The sequence below is a fragment of the Mandrillus leucophaeus genome, unplaced genomic scaffold, assembly GCF_000951045.1.
Source record: "Mandrillus leucophaeus isolate KB7577 unplaced genomic scaffold, Mleu.le_1.0 Scaffold418, whole genome shotgun sequence".
Lineage (NCBI taxonomy): Eukaryota > Metazoa > Chordata > Mammalia > Primates > Cercopithecidae > Mandrillus > Mandrillus leucophaeus.
Genome location: NW_012104454.1, coordinates 923,052 through 937,328, shown reverse-complemented (window position 1 = coordinate 937,328; position 14,277 = coordinate 923,052). Strand labels below are relative to the sequence as shown.

Below are 14,277 nucleotides of genomic sequence, written 5' to 3'. Positions count from 1 at the left end.
CTTCTTGTCTGTGCCTTTGACACCATGCAAGGTGTCCTTTCCCATAATCTTAATTCCTTATCCCCAGGAAAAGAGACTACCTCTTCCCCTGTTTGTCTGGAATGTCACTAGCACCTGGAGAAAGTGTGGTAGTGCTTTCTCCATTCCAGATTTCCATCGAGGGAAAACCTTTCTTTATCCTATCACTGGTCCTCGAAGTACATGGTCAGCCATTCCTGTCTCCCCTCTTGCTTGCAGACTCAGCCCATCTACCTGGCCAAGCTGATCTTTCAGATGCCACAGAACAAAACCACCAAGTTCATGGAGGCAGTGATTTTCAGCCTGTACAACTATGCCTCCAGCCGCCGAGAGGCCTATCTCCTGCTCCAGCTGTTCAAGACAGCACTCCAGGAGGAAATCAAGTAGGCTCTCCAGACACAAAAGAATGGGGAGAGAATGGGTTAAGAGATGCCCCTGTTGGCTTCTTCACAAGGTGACAGCTTGTTGAGGCTTAAGGGTAGAAATGGAATCAGAAGACCTCTCTTCTCTGCCTCCTGTAGAGAAACTGTAAAACATCTGGGACAGCACAGTGGGAGGATATGGGCTGACATGCTGACACAAAGGTTGAGAGAGATATCAAGACATTCCTTAAGGGCAGGGACACCAGGGCAGGCTTTGAGAGCCAAAATCTCAAAAAGGAAAAGTAACGGTTTGTCCTACACAGAGGCAGAAGACTAGCTTCAATGACCTCTTAAACCACAGGTCAAAGGTGGAGCAGCCCCAGGACGTGGTGACAGGCAACCCAACAGTGGTGAGGCTGGTGGTGAGATTCTACCGCAATGGGCGGGGACAGAGTGCCCTGCAGGAGATTCTGGGCAAGGTTATCCAGGATGTGCTAGAGGACAAAGTGCTCAGTGTCCACACAGACCCTGTCCACATCTATAAGAACTGGATCAACCGGACCGAGGCCCAGACAGGGCAGCGCAGGTGAGCACATGGGCAGAGGGAGAGCTCTTTTTGATCAGCTGTATCTCGACCCTACTGGGGAAGCTTGGGTGTACTTTGAAGGTGGCATATAAATGGGCGTGCTGATTTATGCAAATATGATACCAGCTTTTTAGGCATGAATAAGGTAGTCTTTTAGACCCCCTCTGATAATTAACATGAAACTAATGTAAATGACTCCAGACCTGGTGGGCTTAACTAAAATGAGTACAGATGAATATGCAAATGTGCTTAATTGCTATGTCAGTGCTTGCAAATGATGTGTCAAATTTGCTGGCAGTAGGGCCGGGCCCAGTGGCTCACGCCTGTAATCCCAGCACTTTGGGGGCTCAAGGTGGGCGGATCACCTGAGGTCAGGAGTTTGAGACCAGCCTGGCCAACATGGTGAAACCCCATCTCTACTAAAAATACAAAAATTAGCCTTGTGTTGTGGCGTTCTCCTGTAGTCCCAGCTACTTGGGAGGCTGAGGCAAGAGAATCACTTGAACCTGGGAGGCAGAGGTTGCGGTGAGCTAAGATCGTGCCACTGCACTCCAGCTCTGGGCAATAGAGTGAGACTCTGTCCCCCCTACCAAAAAAAAAATTGCTGGGAGTTAGGACATGGACTCCTATTTATAGGGGTATAGATGAATATTTCTATTTATAGATGAATAGGCAAACGAGATAGTGGGAGAAATAGGTTGCCCTTATCGCCTGGGGTCATTGCTCAGGTCTCTAGGTGCTAGGGAAACAGCCACGGAGGCGAGCAGGCAATCCTGGTGGCTGTTCTGGATGGCACAGGAGGCTTTAAGTGAGGAAACTATAAGGCTCTGGCCCAGCCTCTCCATTATTCCAAACTCCCAAAGACTATTTGCAGCGCAGCCGCCTGCTTGTCATCTGTTCCCCTTAGAAGTGTCCATAGATTCCAGGTTCTCTGTTCCTTCCTACATTCTTCCAGCTTCCCTGTAGATACTCCAACTCTTCTTCACCTCCCGATTGCATTTCTCCAGTCCTTACTCTCATTCTGGCCCTTTCTCCTTTAGCATGCTGAGCTGTCCTTAGCACATCTGTATAAGATCTTGTTGTTAGACAAGAGTTTAAGGAATAGGGCCTTGGGGAAGGAGGCCATTGGAGGGTGCTCCTGTTTATACCTTGTCTCTCTCTGCTCATAGCCATCTCCCATATGATGTCACCCCGGAGCAGGCCTTGAGCCACCCCGAGGTCCAGAGACAACTGGATATCGCCCTACGCAACCTCCTCGCCATGACTGATAAGTTCCTTGTAGCCATTACTTCATCTGTGGACCAAATTCCGTATGTGCAACAGCCCCACCCCAGCCTACACATGGGATTTTGAGAGGGCCAGGCCACCATGGGGAGCAGAGCAGGGTGATAGTCCTGCAGGGAGGAAGGCAGGGAGGGAGATAGAGTCAGGGGTACTCAGAGGGGTTCCTGGAGAGATGTGGGGAATGCTCCAAGCTCCTGCTAGACAGCTGAGCTGAAAGATGGCATGTAGGTCTGCATGTGGCCTGGTAAGATGTCAGTGGAACCAGAGCAGGGACCCTAAAATGATCTCAGGGACACTTTATTATCTAAGAGCAAATGAGGAGAAAATGGGATTCTTCAGTTCCTAATATCAAAAATAAATATTTTAAGCCCATAAAGTACTTTATAGTTCTCTTTTCTTTAAATTTAGTCAATACATTTGGTTTTCTACATTTATTTTTTGACACATAATAATTGTACATGTTCATAGGGTACAGTGTGATGTTTTGATACATATATACATTGTGCAATGAATGATGAAATCAAGGTAATTAGCATATCTATTACCTCAAACATTTATTTGTGGTGAGAACATTCAAAATCCTCTCTTCTAGCTATTTTGAGATACACAATACATTATTATCAACTATAGTCACCTCCTGTGCAACAGAGCACCAGAATTTATTCTTTCCACCTGACTATAACTTTGTACCCATTGACCAACCTCTCCCCATCTTCTCTCCCCGTCTCCTGCCCTCCCCAGGCTCTGGTAACCACCATTCTACTCTCTACTCCTGTGAAATCACCTTTTTTAGATTCCACATATGAGTGAGATCATGCAGTATTCGTCCTTCTGTGTTTGGCTTATGTCACTTAACACGAACCTCTAGGTTGATCTATGTTGTCGAAAATGGCAGGATTTCATTCTTTTGTTTGTTTTTCTTTATTTTTTATTATTTTTGAGACAGGGTCTCACTCCGTTGCCCAGGCTGGAGTGCCCAGGGCAAGATGAGGATGCTGAAAGGGGAACCCATAGAGTTCATAACCCTGCTCCCCAAACCTGGAGAACTGGATTAAGAGTTTACAATTAGGAGTAAGAAAAGATTGTTCTAGGCTTAAGAAAGGAAAGTACACAATGAGCTGTAAACTTCTGTCTCTGGTACCCTAGGAGGGGAAATTGCTTTTAAACGAATTTAATTACATTTGTAGGTGGCACATCCATAATAAGAATAATAATGATAATGAAGTCTAGCACATTTGAATAGTACTCTACCATTATGCATTACTCTCGCAGACATAATTTCACTTGATCCTCAAAAAACCCTGTGAGAAGAGAGGGCAAGAATGATCATTCCCATTTTCTAGACCAGGGGACAGACTTACAAAGGGGAAGGAAATAGCCTAAGATAATATCTCTGGTTGGTGGTGGAGTCCAAACTGGAGCTTCTCCTCCTGGCTACTTGATCTCCTTGGGACCCTGCCTCTAGCCCAGACTAGGCCACTCACAGGTGCTCTGTGACAGCTGACAAGGTTGACTACCTCGGAGCCACCTAGGCTGTCCTAGGACAGGGTTTTGGCTGTGAGTGTCAAATACCCAAGCTTTAGGTTAACAGTGCCTCTGGGGGATGGGGGATGACTGTGGTGATCTGGAGTGCTCTGTAGGGGAGACCAGAGAGTCTCAAAGAAGAGGTTCTCAAGCCAGGTTGGAGGCTGTGTGAGACATTTAGTAGATAATAGGCCCCTGGTCCTGACTACTGACACAAGGCAGGAGGGATGGACAAGGCCCAGAGATGTTCAGAGGAAGGCAGCAGGGAGGTGGCTATGTATAGTGGAGGGACAGTGCTTGAGCTCCACTCTGGAGTGGCTGAGCCTGGGGGAGGAGAGACAGCCATGCACTCAAGCTCTTATATCTGGCAGAGAGAGATGGGCAGAGGCACAGGCACAGTGCACCTGTTTCTTTGTCCCCAGGTACGGGATGCGATATGTGGCCAAAGTCCTGAAGGCAACTCTGGCAGAGAAATTCCCTGACGCCACAGACAGCGAGGTCTATAAGGCAAGTGTTATCTTCCCACCCCCACCTTCCAATCCCTCCTTTGCTTTGCTGGTACCTGCGATCCTCAGACCGAAACAAAAACACAAAAAATCCTATGCCATAAAAATCCAAGGAGGGAAATATGCTGCCCCTTGTAAATGGAGCCTGGCTCACGCTGGGGCATGAGCGAACAGAGTGGGCAACACTGGCTTCTTGTCAGGAGATCTAGGTTCAAGTCCCAGCTCTTGCTCAGGTTTGCTGTGTGGCCTTGAGAAAGTTGCCTGCCTGCTCTGGGCCTGTTTTCTTTGAAGTGAGGGGGTTGGCCCAGGTATCCCTTCCAGCCAAGCCAGCTGGGAATGTGGGGCTGCACCAGTCAAGGTGGCCCCTGGACACTTCTAGGAGAGTCTTCTCTGCCCTCAGGTGGTCGGGAACCTCCTGTACTACCGCTTCCTGAACCCAGCTGTGGTGGCTCCTGACGCCTTCGACATTGTGGCCATGGCAGCTGGTGGCACCCTGGCTGCCCCCCAGCGCCATGCCCTGGGGGCTGTGGCTCAGCTCCTACAGCACGCTGCGGCTGGCAAGGCCTTCTCTGGGCAGAGCCAGCACCTGCGGGTCCTGAATGACTATCTGGAGGAAACACACCTCAAGTTCAGGTCTTGGGTCCCTTTCCTCTCTGTCCCCTTTCTTCCCTCTTCTCATCTGTGACATCCCGCTTCTCCCCTCCAGAATCCATGAGGACAAGAGGCATAAATAGAAGGGAAGAGCGGAATGAGTGGGGTGGAGGATAGGTTGTTGGAAGGACTCCTCAGTGGAGAGAAAAGGAGACTATTAAGAGAGATTGGCTTGAGGGATCACTGGGACGGAGGTAGGGCAGGACAGAGGGCAGAAGCTGAGACTGGAGAGTCCAAATTGGCCTGAGAAATCGCTGGAGAAGGCTGGGGAAAGGACGGGGACAGAAGATGTGTGGGGTGCTGGCCCTCCCCGCTCTCTCACATGCCCTCCCTTTGGATAGGAAGTTCATCCATAGAGCCTGCCAGGTGCCAGAGCCAGAGGAGCGTTTTGCAGTGGACGAGTACTCAGACATGGTGGCTGTGGCCAAACCTGTGGTGTACATTACCGTGGGGGAGCTGGTCAACACGCACAGGGTGAGGGGCTGAGATCTGGAGAGTGTTGACTGGGTGGGCAGGGGTTTGGTAGCCTGTGATGGGGTAGTGGGCTGGCCCCAGGGAGAAGACCTGGCTCAGACCCTGCATTTCCTTTTCTTCCTCTGTCCTGCAGCTGTTGCTGGAGCACCAGGACTGCATTGCCTCTGATCACCAAGACCCCCTGCATGAGCTCTTGGAGGACCTTGGGGAGCTGCCCACCATCCCTGACCTTATTGGTGTGTGCCCTCCTTGGCAGCCGGGGCCAGCTAAGGGGCCTGCAGGGAGGGAGGGACAGGCAGGCAGACAGGCCATGTGAGCGCGCCCATGCAGTCTAGGTCTTGTGCCAGGCGGCTAGTTCCATACTCTCCCTCTAGTCCTGACATGGGCACAGGGACACAGATTGAAGTGGAGAAGGTAGGCAGACGGTAGAGGGACCCGTGATCATCAGGTAAATGGCCAATTAAATGATGTGAAAGAGGCACGGGGATAAGGGTCTCATTAGGTTTCTCTGAGAAGGAGGCGTTTCTGGGCCATGGAATAGGAGGAAGCCAACTTACTGGGAGGAAGGATAGAATGAAGATGGTGATTAGAGAGAGCCAGGAGCTGCAGGCTGGGGGAGGCGTGGCTCCTCTACCCTCAGGGCACCCAGGGCTGAGGGTGTGGGGGTGGCACAGCCCCAGTAACACGAGGGTATGCTCTGTGGGTAACAGCCCTTCCATCGGTGCTAAGGGTTGGGGACACAGGGTGGTTCTGCAGGGCAGTGTGGGAAAACTTCTTGGAAGAGGGGCATGTAGAGCAGCCGATTTAACGTGACCCGATTGGTGCGTGCATGCATGCGTGCGTGCGTGTGTATGCCTGTCTCCCTCTCATTCCTCACCACACCTCAGGGGAGAGCATTGCTGCAGATGGGCACACGGACCTGAGCAAGCTAGAAGTGTCCCTGACACTGACCAACAAGTTTGAAGGACTGGAGGCAGACACTGATGACTCCAACACCCGTAGCCTGCTTCTGAGGTGGGTGACACCAGCCTCTGCCCCTGCCTACCTAAGCTCCCCAGCCCTGAAGCCAGTAAAATGGCCTTACTTTGAGGCGCCCATTTCACTTTCTTCCTGGGCTCCCTTATCCTTCAGGAAGTTCTCCCTGAAGCCTACCTTTATTCCCCTTGCTGCAGCCTTGGCTGTTTTCTGTCTGATATCCTCAGCTTTTTGCTCTGCGTTGTACTGAAAGTAAAGGAATGATGAAGATATTGGCAACAGCAGATGTTTGCATATTGTGCTGTTTACCAAATGGCTTTTTTCTTTTTTCAAGTAGAGACAGAATTTCACCATGTTGCCCAAGCTGGCCTCAAACTCCTGGTCTCAAAGCCATCCACCTGCCTCAGCCTCCCAAAGTGCTAGGATTACAGGCTTGACCCACAACGCCTGGCCCAAATGCTTTTTTATATGTTATCGTTTATTCTTAGAGACAAGCTATGAGGTAGATGGTGGCTTCTCCTCTTCATAGTTGAGGAAAGACTCAGTAGTTATGTGATTTATCCAAAGTTCCATAGCCAGTGGGTTGTAGAGCTCATGTTCTAATTCCGCTTTTTTTTTTTTTTGGATACAGAGTCTCACTCTGTCACCCAGGCTGGAGTGCAGTGACGTAAACTCAGCTCACTGCAACCTCCACCTTCTGGGTTCAAGCGATTCTCCTGCCTCAGCCTCCCAAGTAGCTGGGACTACAGGTGCTTGCCACCAACCCCGGCCAATTTTTGTATTTTTAGTAGAGATGGGGTTTCACCATGTTGGCTGGCCTGGTTTTGAACTCCTGACCTCAAGTGATCTGCCTGCCTTGGGCTCCCAAAGTGCTGGAATTACAGGTGTGAGCTACCACGCCCAGCCTAATTCCACATTCTTGTTGAGTGTGATGGTCAGGAGATGGGCATGGGGCTTTTCTTCCCCAGTTCTACAAAAGTGAGGGAGGATCCCCAGTAGGGGTGGGCTGGTCATCTGGGTGGAAGTGGAGCCAAAGTGCCAGCTCAAACTCCCTGCCAACAAGGCAACCCCCCTTCCACCCACTCATGCACTCAATAAACAAGTGAGCTGACCAGGCGCAGTGGCTCACATCTGTAATCCCAGCACTTTGGGAGGCCGAGGCAGGTGGATCACCTGAGGTCAGGAGTTCGAGACCAGCCTGGCCAACATGGTGAAACCCTGTCTCTACTAAAAATTAAAAAATTAACCAGGCGTGGTGACAAGCACCTGTAATCCCAGCCACTTGGGAGACTGAGGCAGGAGAATCACTTGAACCTCGGAGGTGGAGGTTGCAGTGAGCTGAGATCATGCCATTGCACTCCAACCTGGTGACAGGAGTGAAACTCCATCTCAAAAAACAAAAAACAAAAAAACAAGTGAGCTGAGAATCGTCTTTGTCCTGCCCATCAAAGGGCTGAGAGCAGGGTCGGGCTAGGGCTGAACACAGCACCACCAAGAGGGCAGTGGGTGTCAGATGCATTGAGAGCTAAGGAGAAGGGATGGCTGGGCTGGAAGGACATGTGTGCTCAGCTGAAGGACTCAAAGGAAGATAGTTTGTGGGGAAGGTATCCTAGTCTACGACATCCCCTATCCCTCACTCTCTCTCCTTACCTCCTAGCAGCCATGCTATAGAGCATGGCCCACTTACTCTTAGACCTCTGGCCAGTCCCATGTCCAGGCCCTTCCCCTGCCCCTTACCTCTCCTCTGTCACTGCCTCCTTGTGCAGCACCAAGCAGCTGTTGGCCGATATCATACAGTTCCATCCCGGGGACACCCTCAAGGAGATCCTGTCCCTCTCGGCTTCCAGAGAGCAGGTGGGTAGCTGCGCCAGCCCACAGGTTCTATCTCATTCATCCCCGCCTCACCCCAACTGCACCGCTGCTGCTTCCCTCCTCTGAACCTCACCCACAGTCAGCCAGAAGCAGACACCTGTGCTCACCAGTAATGAAAACTCTGGAGGCCTACAGAGTGAGGGACACAGCTTTAGCCTTGGGAAGCCTCAGGCTACAGAGTCATGGGGCCCCACCCCTCTCCCCACTGCACACACTGAAACAAGCACCAACACTAGGGCTATGGGGGGCGCTGAGAGGCGGTCTGGGAAGGCACCCCTGGAAGGCCTGTACTCAGAAGAGTGGTCTGCTAGAAAGCCTGGAGGCAGGAGAAGGTAGTAGGCGGGTCGGGGGCCAGGGGCATGTTGGGCCTGATGGAGCGAAGACTGAACCAGGGTCTTCCCAGAGAAAAGGTGGGGATGGCCAGTAGAGGTATGTCCCAAAACGAAACAGACAGGGAAATGCCCCCAAACATCCTGGGCCATCAGAAAGATCCATTGTTGGGAAGTCACAGCTAGTGTCTGTCCGGAATCCTTTATGCCGTGACCTGGGTTTGGGTGTTCTTTGAGCCACTCTTCCCCTGTGGTGATCTATGAGGTGATCTATGAGGCCCTCCCATGTGTGACACCATGTGTTACGATGTTATACCTTGATATTCTTCATAAGCTATGCCCTACCCCAGCCATACCCTGCAGAGGCTGGGCTCTGGGGCACTTTCTTAATGATACCCAGAAAAATCTCAGGCCTCCCTTTGTTGCTGGTGCCCATGGAGTCTTCCCTGGTGTGAGAGCAGACTGGTAGGGCCTGGTAGACCCCTCCAGCATCCCTGTGTCCCCAGGAAGCAGCCCACAAGCAGCTGATGAGCCGACGCCAGGCCTGTGCAGCCCAGACACCGGAGCCACTGCGACGACACCGCTCACTGACAGCTCACTCCCTTCTGCCACTGGCAGAGAAGCAGCGGCGTGTCCTGCGGAACCTGCGCCAACTTGAAGCCCTGGGGTTGGTCAGCGCCAGAAATGGCTACCAGGGGCTAGTGGACGAGCTGGCCAAGGTAACAACCTGGGCCTGGGCTCCGTGTGCCTTTGTGTATGTGTGTGTGTGCGTGTGCATGTACATGTTAATCCATAAATGTTGGTGGGCCCCTCCTGATGAGTGCCCACCCAAAATTGTCACCAGCTAGAGGAAGGCTGAGGGTCCGTTTTGAAGGAAACATCTTTTTTTTTTTTTTTTTTTTGAGACAAAGTCTCACTCTGTCATCCAGGCTGGAGAGCAGTGGTGTGATCTTGGCTCACTGCAACCTTCACCTCCTGGGTTTAAGCGATTCTCCTGCCTCAGCCTCCCAAGTAGCTGAGATTACAGGTGCACGCTGCCACACCTGGCTAATTTTTGTATTTTTAGTAAGAGACATGGTTTCACCATGTTGACCTGGCTGGTTTCAAACTCCTGACCTCAGGGTCCGCCCACCTTGACCTCCCAAAATGCTGGGATTACAGGCATGAGCCACTGCACCTGGCCAAATTTTTGTATTTTTAGTAGAGACAGGGTTTCACCATGTTGGCCAGGCTGTTCTCAAACTCCTGACCTCAAGTAATCTTCCTGCCTTAGGCTCTCACAAAGTGCTGGGATTACAGGTGTGAATCACCACACCTGGCCTGAAGGAAAGATCTTGAAATTACTCAGGGAGGAGGGTGTTCTTGCAACTCTTTTTTTTTTTTTTTTCCACATTAGCTGGGTAATGTGCCCAGGTCAGAAGGTTTGAGAGAAGCATATCTCACACATGAGCATGAAAACCCAATCCTCAGCTTATGACCTACAAAAGTATCCTTGCAACTTTCTTTTACCAAAAAACAAAGGCCTTGAAACCAGTTAGTCCTCAATGGACAGAGGCCCTGAGGACATGCCTTAAGGATTTGGAATACCATCCTTGAGATTTTCCTTCTAGGAAAACAGCCCTGAAGCCTGTTCTTCCGAAGAGCCTCAGTGTGTAACTCTTGGGCTTGTGTCAGGCCCTAAGTCTCTCCTGCCAGGAAGGACCACTCATCCCTCCCTCTGTTCCCCAACCCCAGGACATCCGCAGCCAGCACAGACACAGGCACAGGCGGAAGGCGGAGCTGGTGAAGCTGCAGGCCACATTACAGGGCCTGAGCACTAAGACCACCTTCTATGAGGAGCAGGGTGACTACTACAGCCAGTACATCCGGGCCTGCCTGGACCACCTGGCCCCCGACTCCAAGTAGGTGCTGCTTTCTCGTACTTGGACGGTTATGTGTGACTTCTCACCCCTGCCCATGTCACCTTTGCCCCACTATCTCCCAGCTGTGAAAGGGGAATCTCACCCAGCACAGCACGGTCCCTTCGTAAGTCTGGTCTTTGAGCCTCACTTACAAAGTCTTGGGCTCAAGTGCAGCCCTCCTCCTCTGTCTTCCATCAGTGAGAAGTCTTTCTTGGGGTCTCATTTCCTTTCCAGTCACAAAAAACAAGTTTCTTTGGTGGTAAAGTGTTTGTTGGATGAATTCTCTGGGGCCTTCTTTTAATCAGGAGTTCTGGGAAGGGGAAGAAGCAGCCTTCTCTTCATTACACTGCTGCTCAGCTTCTGGAAAAGGGTGTCTTGGTGGAAATTGAAGATCTTCCCGCCTCTCAGTATGTCTTTGGAGGGCAGGATGTCAGCCCCTTCCTGTCCTCTAACTTGGGGGTGGAGCTGTGGGCTCCGGGTGGAAGAGAAGGAGAAGCATGGTCCCGGTCTTGAAGGAGCTGCTAGAATGATGGTGGAGACAGAGCATGCCCAGACAGAAAGTAAAGGGCCGTGGACATGGTCTAGCACAGTTCTAGATGCCCTGAGGCGAGGGTACTGGGAAAGCTTTCCAGAGGTGAGAACAGCTGGGTAGGGCGGGGCAGATAAAGAGATGGTGTGGGGAGCAGAAGTAAAACTAGGAGAAGACAGCGAGCTGGACCCTCGGGGAGTGACAGAGGGAAAGCTGGCTCTGGATGACACCGCTGCCCAGGATGAGGAGCAGTAGGTGCAAGAATGTGGCTGTAGCCCTGGAAAGAGGCAGTGGGTTCCTGTTTTGAATCCTGTTCCTGACAGCTTCAGAAACGTCATCTTTGACATCACCCCGGGAGATGAGGCAGGAAAGTTTGAAGTAAATGCCAAGTTCCTGGGTGTGGACATGGAGCGATTTCAGCTTCACTATCAGGTGAGGGGACAGTCCCGTGAGCCTGCAGGACACCTGCTGGGCTTTAGGTGCTGGGCTGAAGAGAGCAACTGGCCTCACTTCCCTAGTCCTCAGATGACACCAGCTCAGTTTTTCACCCAATCAGTATTGTCTGTTCCTGAAGAGAAGGGTGGGGGTCTTTGCAGCCCCAGCCCCCCTTTCCCCATGCCCTGACACAGACCCAGCATCACGGAGAGTGGAGTGGGCTGCTGGTGTCAGAAGCAGGATTAATATTTGAAGCCCTATCACATGTCAAGGACTTTACATGTTACCTCCTTTAATCCTCTCCACAGCTCTGAAGTATTATCCCTATTTTACAAGCTCTAGGCTAAAAGGTTAAGAAGCTGGCCTAAGTCATAGGCCAGTGTTCAGGAAAGGAGTGAAGCAGTGGCGTTTTTGGGTTTTGTTGTTGTTGCTTTTTTGGTTTTTTTGTTTGTTGGTTTGAGACGGAATCTCACTCCATCTCCCAGGCTGGAGTGCAATGGCACGATCTCGGCTCACTGCAACCTCTGCCTCCCAGGTTCAAGCGATTCTCCTGCCTCAGCTCCTGAGTAGCTGGGGTTACAGGCACACACCACCACTCCTGGCTAACTTTTTGTGTGTTTTTAGTAGAGACGGGGTTTCACCATGTTGGTCAGGCTGGTCTCAAACTGCTGACCTTGTGATCTGCCCATCTCGGCCTCCTAAAGTGCTGGGATTACAGGCATGAGCCACTGTGCCCGGCCAAGCAGTAGTTTTAAATCCAAATCTTTTTGCTCTGCTGTTTTGCCTTTTGAGTAAGAAAAATGATTTTGGCCGGGTGCAGTGGCTCACGCCTGTAGTTCCAGAACTTTGGAAGGCCGAGGCGGGCGGACCACAAGGTCAGCAGTTCGAGACCAGCCTGGCCAATATGGTGAAACCCCATTTCTACTAAACACAAAAATTAGCCTGGTGTGGTAAAATTAGCCTGGTGTGGTGGCACCTGACTGTAATCCCAGCTACTCAGGAGGCTGAAGCAGGAGAATCGCTTGAACCTGGGAGGCAGAAATTGCAGTGAGCCGAGATCACGCCACTGCACTCTAGCCTGGGAGACAGAGTGAGACTGTGTCTCAAAAAAATAAATAAATAAAATAAGGAAAACAATTTCAATCCCTGGTTCTGCTTGAGCTGACATTTGATGAAGTCACTGTACCTCTCTTGCCTCAGTCTCCTCATTTGTGAAGTGGGATTTCAATGCCCTACTTCAGTGGCCAGTGCCACTGGTGACTGCAGAAGGCCCCATGATGTGAGTGTTTTGTACAGGACCACATTCAGAAGCCCTTAAACTCCCCTCCCTGCCTCTTCCCTCCTAGGACCTCCTGCAGCTCCAGTATGAGGGTGTGGCTGTCATGAAACTCTTCAACAAGGCCAAAGTCAATGTCAACCTTCTCATCTTCCTCCTCAACAAGAAGTTTTTGCGGAAGTGACAGAAGCAAAGGGTGCTACCCAAGCCCCTCTTACCTTGCTGGATGCTTTCTTCACCACTGCGCTTCCCTGCAGACACCCAGACCTCAGGACTGGGCAAGGCCCAGGGATTCTCACCTCTTCCCCAGCTGGGAGGAGCTTGTTTGCCTGGCCACAGACAGTGTATCTTCTAATTGGCTAAAGTGGGCCTTGCCCAGAGTCCAGCTGTGTGGGTTTTATCATGTATGATAAACCCCTGGCTTTCCTGCCAGATGGTAGAACATGGACCTTGGCCTGGGAAGGCCATTATTCTTGTGTCTGCTACTGCCCTCCCACGGTCACCCCAATATTACAAGCGCTGCCCCAGCGACTTGATTTCACCTCTGTGTTCCTTCTCTTTGCACTCGCACAAAGCCAGGGCCAGGCTCCCCATCCCTACCTCCCACTGCATCAGCAGTGGGTGTTCCTGCCCTGCCTGAGTCTAGGCAGCTCTGCTGCTGTGATCTGCACACCCTTCAACCCGGGCAGGGACTGGGGGGATACAGTGTGTGTTAGTGCCCACGTGGCATTGTGGCACTGTTGCCCCCCGTGGCGGCATGGGCAAGTTGACCTTCCATTAGCCTCAAGTCTTGTTCTCTTGTTTGTGGTCTGTTTAATATGTGGGTCACTAGGGTATTTATTCTCTCTCCCATCCTTACACACTGGATCATTGTGCAGCCTTAATCAGGGTTTTAATGCTTTCTTTTTTTTTTTTTTTTTTTTTAGCTCAAAGAGAGTTCTCATTTTACCTATTCAAACTAATATCCATGCCATGTTTTATACCTTGGATTTAAAGTCACCTTAGGTTGGGGCAAAAGAGTCCTCACTCATGTTTAAGATCTTGTTATTTCAGCTTCATAAGATCCAAGAGGAGTCTTTCCCTTTTCTCTTTTACCCTCAGGATTCTCATGCCTTACAGCTGACTCTTCCAGGCAATTTCCGTAGATCTTCTGTCCTGCCTCTGCCACAGTCTCTGTTGTCCCCACATCTACCCAACTTCCTGTACTGTTGCCCTTCTGATGTTAATAAAAGCAGCTGTTACTCCCACATCTGTTGTTAACCCTTATTTCATTTTCTGTGGAGCTGGTCTTTAAGTTCTGGAACTCATCTTCCCTGAGAGAACTGGGGAATCCTTCCTGCAGCCTCCCCCAGCCCTCTGCCTGCCTCCGGTGTGGGCCCACTCTGCCCGCCTGAGCTCGTAAAAGCTTAATGAGATGTGGCATTTATTCTCTCTTCCCTCTCCCAGGGGACAGAGAGGAGGAAGGAATGCTTAGGTTTCGATTCTGTTTTTATCGGCCACTCTGAAGACTAAAGCTGAGAAGGGAAGCCACTCTAACTTCGACCCCACCCATTTT

The 14,277-nt window shown here is 51.0% G+C and overlaps 1 protein-coding gene across 2 annotated transcripts in view; it reads left to right on the top strand.

The window, feature by feature from the left end:
* Positions 1–13,969, top strand: part of IQGAP3 (IQ motif containing GTPase activating protein 3) — a 52,030-nt gene extending 38,061 nt beyond the window's left edge. For both annotated transcript variants that reach the window (XM_011992786.1, XM_011992787.1), the window contains exons 25-38: positions 238–401; positions 742–966; positions 2,136–2,276; positions 4,197–4,281; positions 4,681–4,913; positions 5,273–5,405; positions 5,539–5,641; positions 6,293–6,419; positions 8,147–8,234; positions 9,088–9,300; positions 10,316–10,482; positions 10,788–10,889; positions 11,335–11,443; positions 12,793–13,969. In XM_011992786.1, the coding sequence (XP_011848176.1) occupies positions 238–401; positions 742–966; positions 2,136–2,276; positions 4,197–4,281; positions 4,681–4,913; positions 5,273–5,405; positions 5,539–5,641; positions 6,293–6,419; positions 8,147–8,234; positions 9,088–9,300; positions 10,316–10,482; positions 10,788–10,889; positions 11,335–11,443; positions 12,793–12,906 (2,004 nt within the window). In that variant the 3' untranslated portion in view covers positions 12,907–13,969. The remainder of the gene's footprint in view (positions 1–237; positions 402–741; positions 967–2,135; positions 2,277–4,196; positions 4,282–4,680; positions 4,914–5,272; positions 5,406–5,538; positions 5,642–6,292; positions 6,420–8,146; positions 8,235–9,087; positions 9,301–10,315; positions 10,483–10,787; positions 10,890–11,334; positions 11,444–12,792) is intronic.
* The last annotated feature ends 308 nt before the right edge of the window (positions 13,970–14,277 follow it).